The sequence below is a fragment of the Cariama cristata genome, unplaced genomic scaffold (assembly GCF_000690535.1).
Source record: "Cariama cristata isolate BGI_N322 unplaced genomic scaffold, ASM69053v1 scaffold19224, whole genome shotgun sequence".
In the NCBI taxonomy this organism is placed as follows: domain Eukaryota; kingdom Metazoa; phylum Chordata; class Aves; order Cariamiformes; family Cariamidae; genus Cariama; species Cariama cristata.
Genome location: NW_009613928.1, coordinates 13185 through 29719, shown reverse-complemented (window position 1 = coordinate 29719; position 16535 = coordinate 13185). Strand labels below are relative to the sequence as shown.

Here is a 16535-nt window from a genome sequence, read left to right as displayed (position 1 = left end):
CTTGGCATGGTGCCGGTTGGATGCAACAGGGCAGGGAGGGGGTTACAGACAAAGCCCGACCATTATTTTTGCCTTAATGGTGTCCCTTTATAAACACACCACCCGAGTTGCGCTTGCTCTCCAGAGAGCCGCAAGCCACGACTTTATGCGAGCATTAAACAAGCCCAGCAAGAATACACTCCTCTTGGTCAGCACTTGTGACTACGATCCCAGGCACCGGGTTGTCAGATTGGAGTTACTCCCTTTCTCCCAACATTTCAGGCTCTGCTCTCTCCGCTCTTCTGGAAAGCAAAATGATGGTTAAAGTGTTCCCGGTGCTTTTCCCCACGCACTTTCCAAAGCCCCCCCGTGCTCAGGGGGAGAGGGCAGGCAGAGAGCCGGCAGCTGCAGGCAGCACGAGGAAGGAAAGGGACGGGACTTTCCACAGGAATCGTCATCCTGACCTGTCCGCGGGGTCGGCGTCGCGCTAGCATCGCCGGGATCACGCCGGCATCACCAGGATCACACCGGCATCACCAGGCTCACGCCAGCATCACCACCGTTCCCGTTTCACCTTGAGCAGGAAGAACCAGCTCCCACTCCAACTCCTGCATTTTCCACCCATAGCGATGCCCCGCCATCACCAGCTTAACCCTGGGGAGAAGGTCCCTGCCGACCCCAAAACTCTCGCGCCGGAGCAAGACCAGCACCCCAGCGGGGTTTCCTTATCAGCCTACGTGCGACGTAGCTGTTATACCGTTACATCAGGAAACACCGCTCTCTCCCTCCCGCGCACACACAGGCGCGCGCTCTCACACTCCATTTAGATGTAATTACATTAGGAATTCGTTTGCCAAGCGCCATTCAGAATACCTCGGAGCTTATTGAATTGACAATTGCACTTGATGGGGATGAAGCGATTAATCGTTTATGAAACACTACACAATGGGGCCTGGGGGTGAAGTGCTTTTTCCATTTGTACTCCATTTATCTCCTTCTGCATCATACAAAGTTGGTGCTATTGAACTCCATTCATAAAACTGTCATCTTTTTGGCTGCGAAAACACTACTTGTATTGATCATGGCCAGCTAAATGGCAAAACCAAAACAATACTCCGCCAAAACACTCTCTGTGTACACGTACAAGTGACACCGTTACGGTCCTCTGGGAAGGGAAAGCAACGATCCAGATACTGATCTTGGTCACCATGAATAAACCCAGCGACGTTCGGGGTGTAAGTCACGTTTGAGACCTTCACCAGCGCCGTGGGCTCTGCCTGTCGACCAAGAGAAAGGTATTTTTACCTGGTTAAGGTATGCCGAGGTCTTGTATGAAAGGTGGGGGAGAAAATGAAGGTTTTCCGAGTCTCCACAGAGAAAGGCAGCGTAGCTGCAAACTTCTCCATAGTTTCTGTCCGGAGGAACACAGGCAGAAGGGAGAACTCAATCTCATGCCAATATAACTTGGAGCCACGTTCAAAACACTGACACAGGAGAAAAAGGGTCCATGTCCCATCACCCCTTCCAGGAGGCCACCCGTACCCGCTCCCCATTAACACCAAGCATGTTAATGATGAGGCGTTTTGATGTGGTGACCCAGCCTCCCTGGGTACCCCCGGCATCACCCCCGGTGATCCCTCCATCCCTGGTGGGAAGGAGGAAGGTGGGAAGGACGGACTGTCACCCAGGGAGCATTGCTTCCCACCGCAGCCCAGCCCCAAAAAAGCTATCCTCTCTGCCCACAGCAGGATGCCGGCAGGCAGCGCGTACCCAGCCAAAGGAGAAGGGGGGCTTTGCTTTGGAAATGGAGGAAGAGGAGAGGTACCAGACGGTGATGCACCATCTCCAGATCTGATTCAGGAAGGGAAAAGGTGTAGGAACCCAGCCTCTCATTCGAACTTTGCTCCCAACATAAAACTCTCCCCTGTACCTCTGCCATCAGGGTCTGCCACGATCCCTGCAGTTCCACAGCCACCCAGCATCCCCGTCATCCCCGGGGGGGCTCCCGAGGGACCTGGCCCCGACCCCGACCCCAGGCACCTCAGCTCCCCCAGACCCCGCAGCAGCTGCCCGTACGGCACCTGAAACAGAATTTAAAGACTTTATCCCAAAGGAGCTGGGATCACTGAGCTGGCACCGAAGCCACAGCGCCGGGTCTGGGAGAACCACCAGGCACATTCCTTTACACCACGCCGCTCTCTGTTATAATTATTGCTGTAATATCGTAATTTATGTGGCATGAAGGAGCAATAGTCTTCTGCTAAATGAATTCTCAGCTACTCCTTGTCGTGGTGTGAGCTGACTCACTGCGCGGGGAGAAAAAAATAGCTGGAGAGCCACCTTTCACAAAACGGAGACCTATTTCTGACTAAACTGTGCTCCACTAAAATCAATTTACTGAAACAATAAATCCCTTTACCATGTGGAGGATACCCGGAGATAGACCAGCTCACGAGCAAACAGCCATCAGGACTGCAGGCTGTGCCATTAGCCGATGCACAAGCTATAAACCTTGCAGTCTACTTTTCAGTAAAAATATACATAAACAAGCAAAATTACTGTGTCTTTTTTTTTTTTAAATAAAAAAGACAGGAAAGCACTTGTGAGATGATGTAGGCTTGTCTCTTAGTGTCTTTGAAAAACTGAGAGTGAAAGGATGCCAGCCGCCTGATGAGACAGGAGTGCTCACAGGCGGCACGGAGACCGCGGGCTCCTGAGAGCTTCTTCTAGCCCACTGTCCCTCCAGCTCGCCCCGGGCAAGTCACTTCGACCCTGCCTGATTCGGCTTCTGCCTCCGCAAAGCTCCGCTGAGGATCCTTCCTCCCTCGGAGGCCGGCAGAATGAAAGCACTCCAAAGATAAAAAGCACTGGCTAGATGCTAAAACTGAGTTTAAGCACCACTGGGCAGAAGGACACTTTGGGAGAAGCACTATTTGCCTATGAATAAGGCTAGGAGCTGAGCACCCACGCGCTCAAGGCACCCATGGGGACCCCAGCCACCCCTGCCCCGGGCTGGGTGCTGCCCTGGGCATCCCGGGTCCTGTCCCAAGCATCCTTTGCAGAGGTCAGGGGATGACAGCCAACCACCCCATCACCACACCAGAGCACCTGGGATTCCCCCCAGCCACCTCTATCCCATCACCCGCATGCACACAATGCGTGGAAGATGCAGCAATTGTACATTAATCTTTTATCAATGTTATTTATAAACAGACCCTTAACGTAAAGCATGACCAACAAAACAAACAGCCACACGCAACCTGCGCGAGCTGAGCATCCGCAGCGAAACTTCTAGATATTTTGTTACAAACACAGCCTGCTAATGCACTTAAAAGACTTACAGGAACCAATTATCATGCCTTCTGCCACCCACCGACATCAATTATTGCTCAAATTTCAGATGATGACAAAATGTTGTAGAAGCCACTTTATAAGCTGCTGTCTCTCTCCAGCGATGCTTGGCACTGACAGAGCTGTCCTGGAGCACCTCTGATGAAAGCCTCCTCGCTCCATCCAGCAGCAAAACTCTGAATATTGCTGGAAACTACCGCAATTACTGCGAGGAATTTATGGAAATGGCAAAATGACAACTTGACATAAAAACTGATTGTGCTGAAAAACATGGAGGTAAAAAGTCTAAAGCTGCTCCCGCTGATTTCTAACCCTGCTAATCTGTACATTAAAAAGGCTTTCCTGCAATATCTGTTTCTATAAGGAGTTCAGTAAGTTTAGCTTTCCCTTCCAGAGGCTCACGGTGTTTTTACCTCTGACAACAATTTAAGGAACTGCCACCTGAAAATATTTCTGGATTTCCTTGCTTAAAGATAAGCTTAAAGGCTGAGGCTATTTTCACACAAAATTAGTTTTGATTATTTAAGCCTGAATTCTTCTTCTTCTTCTTCTTCTTCTTCTTCCTCCCCGCTTGCCTTCAGCCGCCCCGTGCTGCGGCACCCCGGCAAACTGCCACATCCCACCCGTTCTCACCCGGGCAGGGGCACCGCGGCTCCCACGGCTTCCAGAGCACCCTGGCCGGCATCGGTGGAGGTGGTCACGGGAGACGATGCCGTTTACCCAGGAGAAGAGCAGAAGCCCTGCACACCCACCCCCGGCTCTCCAAGACCCCCACCGTGCTGCTCAGCAGCTCCCCACGGATCGGCCACAGCGGGCTCTCGCCTTCATCACTTCGCATTGCCATCATTTCTGTGCCGCTTTACCCCCTGGGCTCGACCACTTGCCTGTTTACAAGGCGAGTTCTGCCCTTGCATTAAATTAGGGTACGGACCCCTACATTAAGAGCAACAGCCCACCAGCAAGCGTGAGCGCGGCACTTGCCTACGGGCAGCTCAGGTGAGTCCTCCTCCCAGGGATACCAACGGCGTTAATCCAGATTGATGGCGATGCAACTGAGCCCAGCTTCCAGCCCTAAATCTGTTCCCAAGATACTTCTACATTGTACCTTGATTAAATACATCTCTCGCTTGCTGTCTACCACCAAGAAGTGGAGGATTTGCTGGTTCGCCTATCCACGCACCAAACCGGTCTGCTGACGAAATGACGACTTGTGCAATGAGCTTACGATCTCGGTGGAGAACAGAAGATGTGCTACGCACAGATGTTTGGTGTGGGCTGCAGCACAGACATGGTACGAAGCAGCTCTGAACTGGCAAGAGTTCTTCAAAACAACAATGGCAACAACTCCAAACAAACAGACCCTGATTTATTAACGGACTAAGCTTTCTCAAGTGATGAGCAGCAAGCAGGGGGAGCCTGGGTGGAGGGACATGGTGGGGAGGGTGATGGAAGGGCCATCGCTGCGAGTGGTCCCTTATGGCTGTGGTCTGGGGGAAGAACACTTGGAAGGGGGGAGCCAGGCTCATGGTTAAAGGAAACGGATCCCACTACAAAAAGGACAGACCTCCACACGTCCTCCCGTCAGCCGGGGCTGGGGAGCATCCCCGTCGGGGGACGGCAGCCCCTGGATCCCCCACATTGAGGGGCAGGGGTCCCCATCGCAGGGCTCCCTCTAGCCGGCTGCTACAGTGGGGAATCGTGCCCCAAGTCATAAAAATAATGGAAAAGCTTCAAATGACAGATAGTGGGGTGACCCTGCCCAGCGGATGGAGCCTGGCCATGGCGATGGGCACCCGTGGGTGGGTGGGTGGCAGCTGCGTGGGGACAGGCTCTGCCAACGTGCTGCCTCGGGAGAAAGAGGCAGCTCCCCAAATCCCAAAAGGATGCGGTGGGATGGGGGTACCCCCAGACAGGGACTCCCGGCACTGCCAGGGAGGCATGCAGCCGCTCTCCAAGGCGTACATTTAATGGCAGTCTCTGCTCCATCAAGCACATCTTCCCCAGGGTTACTCCAGCGGCTTGGGTTTATTCCACCTCTACTTGACCGATCTCACCTCTGCGGAGGGAGGGATCATCTCATTAGTACACAGCCATACCAAGTATGCAGCGATGAATTCCCCCCGCATCTTCAAAAGCCATATATGTGACCTTTGCATGTTCCTGCCATGAAATACCAGGAACACCTCCAGCTCCCAAGATAGAAGCTGTGGTGGGCATATGTGAGCAGTATACACCATATGGATTAAGTCAAGGGAATACTTAGAAACTTCGACTCTGCCTTCAGCAAAATTGAGTCTGGCAACGTTTTTAGCAATTTCTTGAGGATTTTCCGTGTGTTTATGAAGTGTTGACCCCCACAAAGGGATCTTTCAGCCTTGGTCTTTGAAGTCTCTCTAGCCCTGCTCTTACAACAGCTTTGGATTTAGTGGAGATCACACAACACAGCACAAAATGTTAATATAAAAACTAAGACTTACAGCATGGCACGTCTCCAAAAGGAGAGGCCTGTGCTGTCTGGAGCGGCCACGTCCATAACTCTGGTCCAAGGTTTCATTCAGACTCCTTCAGACCCACTGTTTTTTACTCTCTCTTATTGCAGCAGCAACAAATAAAACACTTAGGCATGCTTAAATATTGATTTCATCTCTAGGGCTCAGAAGTTCTTCAAACAGTACAGTTCTACCCAGTACTGGGACAGCTACTGAGGCATCTTACTGGGGGGGTTAAAACTATCGAAAAGCTGTTTTACGTGTAAATCTTTTGCTTTTCGGAGCAATTCCACCTAATTGGGAGAGAAGTCGTCGGAGTGCAGCGAGCTGGAGCTATCTGGAGGTTTATCCGATCTCACTGATAAAATTCCATCCCTGGGGTGACCTAAAAAGGACTGGAAAAGGCATGTGTTACGTGGATCCACGCCGCGCTAACGGCAAAGGGAGATGGATGATCTCATAGGTGTTTTCCAGCTCCCCTCCCCGCGTCCCCTCAAGAGCCAGTCAGAAATCAGGCTCCTTCTTTGTCATCAAATATTTTGGGAATGACACATTGTGCCCCTGGACTGCTCAGTGACAACAACTCAGCTAAACACCCAGGAGGAATTTAAACTTCTGCCTATCTCCTGAGGCTGGGAGATAACTCCTGACTTCTCTGAATAGGAGGAGAGGCTGCAATTCTCCAGTTAAGTCATGTTAATGATCTCAGAGATGAGCAAAGCTGGTTTGGAAATCTCAGTATGCCGTTAATGTCGAGGGCTCCCGGGAGAAAGCGCTATTTATGGACTGCCTTCAGACCAACCTAGGCAGAGGGCAACGTGCGGTGGGTGGTGAAGGGCACCCAAATCCCACCCCTGCTGCGCCCGGCTACACGGTGTCTCCCATATTGGAAGCAGAGGGAGCAGAGCCTCCCCTCCGGCACGGCCCAGGAGGTGAGCAGCGACAGATTTGCTGCCACAGCTTTCCTCTACGAGCACCCAAACCCCATCACATCCACGGGCAGGAGGATCCATCCTCCCAAAGAAGCCCACTGCCCGAGTAGCCTCTGCGGGCAGCACCAGGCCCGGCCGGCGTGGGCGATGCAACTGTGGGCCTGCAGCCAGGAACACCAGCACCCATCCCGTTCCCTACCTGCCAGACCCCCAACTCCCCGTGGCGCCGGGGATGGCTTATTAATCAATGCCACATGTTCTCTCTTTCAAGTCACTGGAAAAAATGCACTAGCCCTCGCACTGCTAGAGAAGTCGGGAGGGCTGGGGGATGGGGCGAGGTACCAGAATCCTTCGGGCTGAATCCATATCCGCAGTGGATCTCACACACCAAACGCCGGTTTTCAAAGCTACTCTCTCCCCAGCATATTTAAGGCTCAGCCAGTAATTACAGAGCTCTTTCAGCAAACAGAAATGGGCTGGAGAGTCAGCGGATGGACAGTGAGGTTCTCTGCATTACCACTGCTGAAATACCCTGGGTTGGTTTGTTATTACCATCTATAGTGGGTTATGGCAGGAGGGCTCAGGGGCTCAGAGACCGTGGTCCCATCCAGCCCGGTGCTGTACAAACAGCCCCTAAGGACCGTTCTTGAAAACACTGACTGGCTGATAAATGACAAGCAGCGGGAGGAAGAAAACCGCAGCTTGCTCCAAATTGCACAGAGGGTCAGCGGCAAAGCATCGCCTGTGTCCCGACGTCAGGTTCAGGGTGCTGAACCCTTCGGGATGCTGCGATGTCGGCCCACCCAACGCACCTGCAAGGAGCAGGGTACCAGGTGGATACGGCTGTGACGATGCCCAAGCTCTCCTCCTAAATCCAACAGGCTCCCAAGGCAAAGCCGCCTCTCTCCCCAACACACCGGGCTTTGGCAGAGGCCAGCCTGAAGGCAATGTGCCGCTCGCAGCCGCAGGGGACGGCCAGCTCCCATCTGGCCTGGGGCAGGAGCATCCCTGCCCCGACAGCACCCGTCTCATCTCAATCTTCCAGTTATCCATTAGCATGGGAGTTCCACATCTGAAAGCCATTGAAAACATTGCATTTGTAACCTAATACTTTGAAGAAGTAATAAAGCGAGCCAAATTTAACCCAACTGAGCTGGAGACGCCAAACCTCTGCCTGCTGCCTTTCTACAGTCTTATGAAATACGTTCAAGGGAGATGTGGAAATAGAGACAACCCTCCCTGGGAGCCCAGAGACATCACCGACGGCCACCCAGCTATGGAGACGGCGAGGGAAACGCAGCAGGAGATACATGAAAGCACGGTGGAGCCAGAAGGATGGCCAGCGTGGTACAAGCTGGTTTCCTGATTGGGCAGCGTTAGGAAGGGTGGATCCTCTGCAAGGGACCTGAGCAGGACTGGGCCACTTGCCTTTGCCCAGGAGCATCCTCTGCTCTGCCCAAGGGCTTGCCTGCAGCTGCCAGTATCTCAAAACCTGGGTGTGCTAATGACAGAGCCGAGGCTGCTAATACAGGACCAGTTAACGAGGGTAAAGCTGCCTGTGATTTGCTAGTGATACTACAGGCTCCACAACACCGAGATCATGGGCAACCCAATACACAGGGCACATAGATAATTAGCCAAACTCCAAAAGCAGCCTATACAACCTTCTCAAGGTCTTGGCGATCACGGTAATTAAATTTGGTTGGAAGTCTTGAGTATATCAGAAGAACACAGTTCTTCTGCAACCAAGATCAGCCAATGTAGCGGCCAACTTCTGAGTTTGTTTATGCTCCGTGCAAGCTTACTGAACTAAATCTTACCGCAACCTTACCGAATCTCACTGCAGCTCTCAGCCAGCAGGCTGTGAGACTCCGCACAGCCTTCCTGGTTGGCATCGCACGATCCCGTCTCCTCAAGCACCCGATAACATACTTTGTCCCACCCTTGGAAGACCTTTGCAAAGGGGAGTAATGCCTCATGTAGGCATGCTTCAGCTTTCACCGACCTCAGGAGGTGAATGTTTTATTGTGCTGTTATTCTTACCTGTGTAGGAGCAGCCCTGCCACAAAATCCCTGACCTAACAAGGACTGGAAAATCCCTCCAGTCTGGCAGGACTACACACCCACGCGTCTGTGCCAACAAATCTGCCCAGCAGACCATGCTAAGCACTAGTGCCAATGGTCAAATTCCAAGTCCAGGTACTTGCACTCAACCGAGATGCACTAATGGATTTTAAGAGCATGCAGGGATGTAACAGCAGTGATGCAGGCAACGTTATGCTGTGATATTTAGAGACACCTGGGAAAGGAGAGACAACCCAGGACCAGCATTTCTGAGAATTACACAGTTTGACTAGGAAATCCTCCTTCCTCTGACTCCATCTGCCCAGTTGGCTACGGTTGGAGAAATACTGGAGAAATACTTTCAGATCTAGCCAGTCAAAGGAAGAGGAGTCAGGCTCAACACACCCACCCTGACCAACACCTCCTCCTGCAGTACAGATGCTGCAGGGATCCGTACGGGAGATGACGATGCTCATGCAATCAGAGCATGGCCACGAGTGAACTGGGTCTATCGGTTCTTCTGCAAACCAGACGCTGGCTCCAAGGGGCACACTGCACTGTACCAACCATCACCTCGTTTGCCCTGCTCTTGCACCACATCCCAAAACCCCTATGTGAGTGAGAAGCATTTAGATACACTCACAATCCGGCACTGCAGCAATCCCCATGATCTCTTTTGGAGAGCATGAACAAAGATTTCTTCTTCAAGGCCTTCTGTTCTACACGATTACTTAAAAAGCCCGAATGCCCACTCTGGGATGCCCAGGCAAGGAGAACAACAACAGCAATACTCACCCATCTCCTTGAGCTCCATATTGACAAGTTCCAACCAGCAAGCATCAAGCTCATCCAGGTCATAGCGGCTCACTCCTTGCAAGTAAGTCCTCGTAGCTTCTGAAATCTCGGAGCCAGGCAGGCTACTCGGTGACACCTGTGAAGGCGAGTTCTCCAGCTGGGGTATGATCCTGGAAGAAAAGGAGAGACTGAGAAAGAGCTACAAGTCGCAAAAGTATCCCGTTTCTTGCCATGGAGGGTGTGACTCTAAGAACAAAAGCAAGCCCAGCAAAATCAAAGGGGTTTTGTGTGCTCGGTGCTGTCTCCTGTGCCTCGGATGCTCTGAGGACCACAACTTGGACACAAGCGCCTTCCCAGAGGTGTGAGCACCTTATGTGGCGGTTTCAGTTGGGATGTGTCAAAACAAGCTGATTTTCAGAAAACACTGAGCAAAGCCCGGCTGCCAGCTCCCCTTCCCAGGATCTCAAACCTGGAGTTTGTGCTTCTCCCAGTGTCCCAGAGAAAAGCAGCGCTGGGAGGCAGCAGCACAGCGACATTGCTCCGGCATCACACCCAACACCAAGGGTCAGCCCACATCCGCCATGGTGTGGCTCTGGCTCCCGCTGGGCTGGCTTCCTAGGCAGGGCGGTAGCCACCCTGCCTCAGGCTGCGATCAGGAGGGGAAGGAGCAGTCTGGGAATCAGGAGTTTGGGTTTTGGCCTCTGCCTCCACCTCCCTCAGTGTATTCGTCCCTGCAGGTTGGTGGCATAACACCAACCCCTTCAGAAATAAAACCAGTATCAGTGCCGCACGCAGGCTTTACCACCGCATCTCATTCTTCCTAAACACCCACTGATGCTTTTCAGCACGACCCAGCCCGCATCCCGCATGGCTCCAGGCTGTAGAACAGCCCTGGGGAAGCACCGAGCAGGTGGCTCTGTGCCGGGTTCTCTGTGGCACCACATCTGCTCTTCAACAGTTGGCCCATTCCCCCTCACACCATGAGAAATTAAGCCATTTTTCCACTTTGTGTGGCTCCTTTCCTCCTCCCTGCCTTGTATCACCACCAGCCTGGTGGTAGCAGTCTGCTGCATGTTTGGATTCCCAAATCAAATAACTCGACCTACAGCTACAGCTGCCAGCATCAACCTGATGTCGCTTCCCCGACATCAGAGGGCTGCTTCTCCCCACGGGGGCTCACAGAAAGGCTCACAGAAGAATATCACATCAGGGCAGAAATAGCCCATTTGGCAGAAATACACTGTCCTGCCCATGAAACCGGGAAATCTGATGTGGAAAGCATCCGCAAGCACAGGACCAGGGCCGTTATGAATAGTGATGCTCTTGCCCAGAGCCAGTGGTCCTGCCAGCGAGAGGGGACCGTGGCATCCACCCATCCCTGCTCCATGGCCACAAAGGGACATCCCACACCCTCAGAAAGGCAGGATGCGCCCGAGCCATGGGATGAACACGGGGACAGGGCTAAGGCAAGGGCTCCTCCTCACCATGCTGCCGTCTCAGCCACAGGGCCGACCCAGCTCCTTCCACCCTGCAGGGAGGATGCTGGCACGCAGGCACTGGGTTTGGCACTGCCGTGCGCTCTGCGCCCTGTGAATATGAGACTCTTTGCCCAGTGGATGAATTTAAGCTCATTGCTCTGTCCTAGTTACATTCGGAAACATGAGCTCAGCCAGAATCTTCTCCCCGCTGTGCCCTGCCCAAAGTGCTCAGCGGGAGCAGAGGGGTCGGTCACGTCTCTCCAGAGGTCTCCGAGGACTGCAGGAAGCCCCAGCTCTGCCGGTGCTTTCCCTCTCACCCAGACTGTGGGAAAGATGAGTTATAGCTCAGCGACCAGAAGTCACCCAGCTTTGCTTGCTGCCCTCTCCCCGACGATGTAGGCAGTCTTGGCCATGCTCTCCACTTCCAGCCCCACCGTGCCAAGGTCGACCAATGGGCTGGCACTGACAGCCAGTCCCAGCACGGGGACCGCAGCAACTTTCCTTTACCTACAGCAATAGTTGCCCCATTCATCTATGGAAATTAACTCTTTACATGAGAAAAATGAGGTCCAATGGATACTGATAGCAACAGTGACTCCTCCAGCCACCAACTCCTCAAGTAATTCCTCCTAATTTACTGGGGCACAACAGAGACCAGATCCTGGTCCCGGGCTGCTCAGACGAGATGCCCATGCCACTCTCTGCAGGTACCCACTCCCCAGAGCACCCTTTGCAGGCAGAGGGACCCCTGATGTAAAACACCCTCCAGCCAAGCCCCTGCGACAGAGCCCCACGTTGCAGGCAGGCTGCCTGCCGCCCACCGCTGCGGGATGCCTCCAACGTGCCATACACTTCAGTGCCGCATCCACACCGTGCCAGGCAGCGCTTTGGCAGGCTCGGCAATGAAGAACATCCCGGGGGGGTCAACGAGATCTGTTCTGAGCACTCCCGAATCGCAACCACAGGGATGGGGAGAGGAGCTGCTTCATCTGCTGCAAACTCCCCGCACAGAAAGCGAACAGGCACTGGCTGTCAGCTCTTCTGCCTTCTCTTGGCAACTCTGCGGCAATATGCGTGACACTTGCCATGCACACGTCAACAGTGTCACGCGTAATGACATGCAAGCAGAGGACGAGTTGGAAATGAAAAGCAGCCTGTGGTGCCAGCTGACAGATCTCTGCAAAGTTGGGAGCTGGAGCTCACTGCAGTATTTGCACAGCTCACGTTTCTTCCCTGAAATACCACCTCCCGGCACAAATGTCAACACAGAAAGATGCTGCAAAGAAACAAATAAGCAAACAACAACCCGCTGCAGCACGTCACCTCCTTCCAAGCAGTTTCTCTGCCGTGTAAAGCCTGAGGATCCAGCCCTGCGCTCGCACCAGCGCCAGCTCGGAAACCCGTTGGTCCTTGCAGGACTTTTATCTGCTTCCCAGCCTGATACGTAAGTTAATGTCAGAGCATCGAGTGCCTCGTGCTCCAGGATGTGTCTGGGGCAAAGCCATCACGTCCATCGTGTAACCGTGGTACCAGATGCTCCAAGGTCTGTAAGCATCAAGGGAAGAAATCTGTGCCCAGCTGCCCTCGGGAATGGGGCCCTACCCGCCTTGCCCAAGGCTGGCAAGGGCAGGACAATGGACGAGAGTCTCTCCAGACCCAGACATGTCGTTTAACTGCTGTCCTCTGCAGCCACAACCATTGGAGCCGTTTCCAGAGCCACCAGTGGGAGAAGCACTAACTTGACAGCTTGCAGAGGGAAACATCAAGAAAGGGGTTCTTTTTGCCTCTTCTGCCTTATTCGCCCCACCAGTAAACTGAAAATAAAGATGTGCCCCAATGCCCTGAAGACAGCTCTAAATTTCAGTTCAGGATCTGAAAATAACCCCATGAAAATACAGCTCTGAGTCCTCAGATTTTAAAACGAGCTCACTGTAATCTAGGACACAGCTTGGGGATACGGTAACATCTGTATTTAATGCCGACAGCAGTAATAACACTGAAACTCGGCACGCTCCGGTCAGGGGCATGGTCCGACAGGTCTTACAGGAAAAAGCTCAAACCTGTTGAGAAAAAACCCAACCCTCCAGCTGCGATGAAGGCTCCTGTTGGAAGAGCCGCCTGAGCAGGCACGGGGACGGTGCCGTAAGCCTTCATTAAGCTGAATTACACAAGCTGCTGCCGAACAGCCGGCTGCAACAGGTGACAGCCTGACCCAGGGCCAGTCGGGGATGCTCGGGATGGCAGGAGAAAGGAGCCGCTATTTTTAGCTTGGCATAACAGTGCAAAGATTAATGCTCCGTGTACATATCAAAGGAGTGGCCTGAACAGGTCATTCACTGTACTGACAGCCGCTGAAACGCACTTAGTCTGGTAAGGATGCTGATGGTGACTGGAGAAATCTCTTTGGGTTATCTATAACGTGGTACGTATGATACCGCCCGCCGTTCCCGGTGCTGCCCAAGCCTGAGCAAGTCAGCCCCGATGGGTGTGTGCAGCCTCCGCCGCCTTACTGCGGGTGTCTCGGGGAGAAGGGGTTGTCCTGAACCTGATGCTCAGAGACGGGAGGTGAGCGACTCCCTCCAGTGATGCAACCCGCCTGCCGAACGCTACCGAATCCCACCAAAACCTGGACGTGTGGTCAGACCCTCAGGTCCTGGCTTCGCACAGACCCTGGTGACGCAGAGATCACAGGGAGCTTCAGGGGTCTCTGACGATAACAGCACCGTCAGCCCAAAAGCTCAGAGTTCAGCTTTTCCTGACACTGCGCCGTGAAACGGAGTTTGCTTTGGTTTAACAGGAACCAGAATTTAGGGAGCTACTCTTTGCTTCTCACTAGGTCACTGATGATGAAGATCAAGTTAATTAAGATACAAAGATCTAATGGCATGCTCCACATGCTCGCTGGCACTCCGTTAAAAGGTTCGAAACGTGCCAATGCAGCGATGGCAGGTGCCTCCCCCCGTCTGCAAACACACGTTTTGGGGAGGGCCGATCGAGCGCTGCAGCACTGCGCTGCCTGCACAGCTCCTATCTCACTGCAGTTTGCTTCCGTTACTAATTATTATTAGTCCTACAAAGTATTAATCTGAAATGTATCTTCTTAAGAGAACCACTAAACTTCACTTGTGGAGCCTCCTCTGCATGGGCAGGACCCCGTGTCCCAGTGCTGACCCAGCAGCCTGGGCTGGGATGCCCTGGAGTTAATTCAGACTTGGGGATGCTGGGACACGCTCGTGCCATATTCTCACCGTTTCAAGTATCAGCAAAGGGAGGAGGTCAGAAACGAAGAAACTGAACAAAGGCGGCACCTGGCAGAGAACTTCTGATCCCAAGCCTGTTGTCTGTAACCGAGGGAAAAGATGAAAAAGCAAACACATCCCAAACGGTCCGCAGCCCACCGAGTCCCTTGGCATGAAACCTCCGAGGCCAACGCAGCCACGGAGGAGGGAAGTGCATCAGCCGGAGCTCCCCGGGCGATGCCCACGCCGGGGGACACCGTGCCCCTCAGTCCCAGGAAGACAAACACTGCCACCGAGACCTTACCCACGGATTATGCACACCCACGGATGCCCAGACTCAGCGAGGCTGAAACCTGATGTACGATACCTACCCGGAAAACAAAACCGGCAGGTTTGGATCTGGATCCTCTTACGCTTATTTGTTACTGACAGGAATTTTATGACTTTAGCGTAGCTAAGCCCCATTTGTGCCGGTGGGAAACGAGACTCCAGAGCCAGGTCTGCACCTCCGCAGGGATGGCAGTGCCTTTCGTCGGGACACTGCGCCCTGTCGGGTGGCTTCCAGCTGTGACTTGAGCGGTGCCAGTATGTCCCACCCAATGGCACCTCGGAAATAACTGCAAAATTATTTTTTATACAGCAAGCAGCTTGTATAACCCTACGAAGCCCCTCTGGAAGCCTGGTCCAGATCAAACCCCTGACTCATCCACAGCACTTTGTTAAACACGAGGTTTTTATGGCTTGTAAACAATTCAGCAAACGGTACGAGAGGCTGTGATCGCTCCTGTGAGTGTCCCTCCCGCCCCGAGGGCTGCAGGAGGCTGCCCGATGCTGGTGGGCCCCCCCGAGTCTCCGGGAAGACCAAGCAGGTTGCAATGCCCAGAGGTGTGCAGCCTCCTGTCGATTCCTGGATTTGCTTCAGTGGGTAAAATCGTGTTCCTAAAAAGCAATCCATTCCTCCCTGACACATACTAACACACCTGCAAAGAGCTTCTCGGTGTTCAGCTATAAAGATCAATGACTGCAGAGACAAGTTGCCTTGGGCTAGGAGGAACAGTGGAAGGAAAAGATTCTGCAATTTAAGACAAGAGAGCAATCCTTTGAAAAAACTCATGCCTGGATTTACAGCAATATAGCAAACAGACCATGCTGTGCACCCTTCCTCATCTACAGTAACACCAAGAAAACTGGAGCCTGAGAAGCCGCAAGCTTTGTGCTGCCCAGACGTGCTGCAGTGGAGACACAGCTGGGGAAAGGGAACAAACCCCGGAGCTTGTCCTTGCCAGCATCTCCTGCCCATCTCCCGCTGGGCTCCGAGAGCTGGGGCTGGCAGGGTCATCATCAGGGCTTTGCTTTCACCCAGGAACGGGGCTTAATCCCCTTGGAAACATCCACGTTTCCAAACGGCTGCTCAGTGGAGAAAGAAAAACCCAAGCTGGGTGATGGGCATGTCTGCATACGTGCCACCAACTCACACAAATTTGCGGTGAATTTTGCATTATGTACCAATATTCTTCACATCCCACCTTCAGGCGTCGGTGATCCCACAGGAATCAACCCTTCCTTCTTATTTCTAAACTTGTTTTCTAGTTTTCCTCTCCTATTCCAGCCTCAGGCGTGGTGGGGAAGATGCAGGAGTTCCTACCTGCTTCAGGATGGCGAGACAGTGCCCATGGTGCGGGACGTGGGCGGTAAGGAATGCCCACCGTCACTGCCGGGGCGGTGGCGGGCAGTAGGTGCCCAGAGGAGTCTGGCAATAGGCAGGTACCCGCTCAGGGAGATGGTTTGCTCAAGACTGGTGAAAATACCCGGCGGCGAGAGCTGTGTCCTGGCATCTGCTCTGCCTGCATCCCCTCCTGCTGACGGCACCAACGCGGCTGCCCAGACGCTCCGTTGATTTTTTCCCTTCTCGGAGAGAAAGCAAGAGTCAAGCTCTTAATTACCTCAATTACCAGTTTTCCCATTTCCCTTTATCCATATTGAAGGGCTTCAGTTGGCTTGTTTAGAAAATGTTCTCCTCTTTCAAAAAGCAGAACTAGTCAGGCAAATAGCAAAAGGAGTGCTAGGAATCATAGAATCATAGAATCATTATGGTTGGAAGAGACCTCAAAGATCATCAAGTCCAACCGTACACCTGATGCCACCCTGTCCACTAAACCATGTCTTGAAGTGCCACATCTAAACGTTTTTTGAACATCTCCAGGGACG

At 53.0% G+C, this 16535-nt stretch overlaps 1 protein-coding gene across 1 annotated transcript in view; it reads right to left on the bottom strand.

The window, feature by feature from the left end:
* Positions 1–9780, bottom strand: part of JADE2 (jade family PHD finger 2) — a gene marked incomplete at its 5' end in the record, with an annotated part of 37553 nt that extends 27773 nt beyond the window's left edge. Inside the window, one exon of the mRNA XM_009699222.1 lies at positions 9611–9780. Within this exon, the coding sequence (XP_009697524.1) occupies positions 9611–9780 (170 nt within the window). The remainder of the gene's footprint in view (positions 1–9610) is intronic.
* Positions 9781–16535: the final 6755 nt, after the last annotated feature.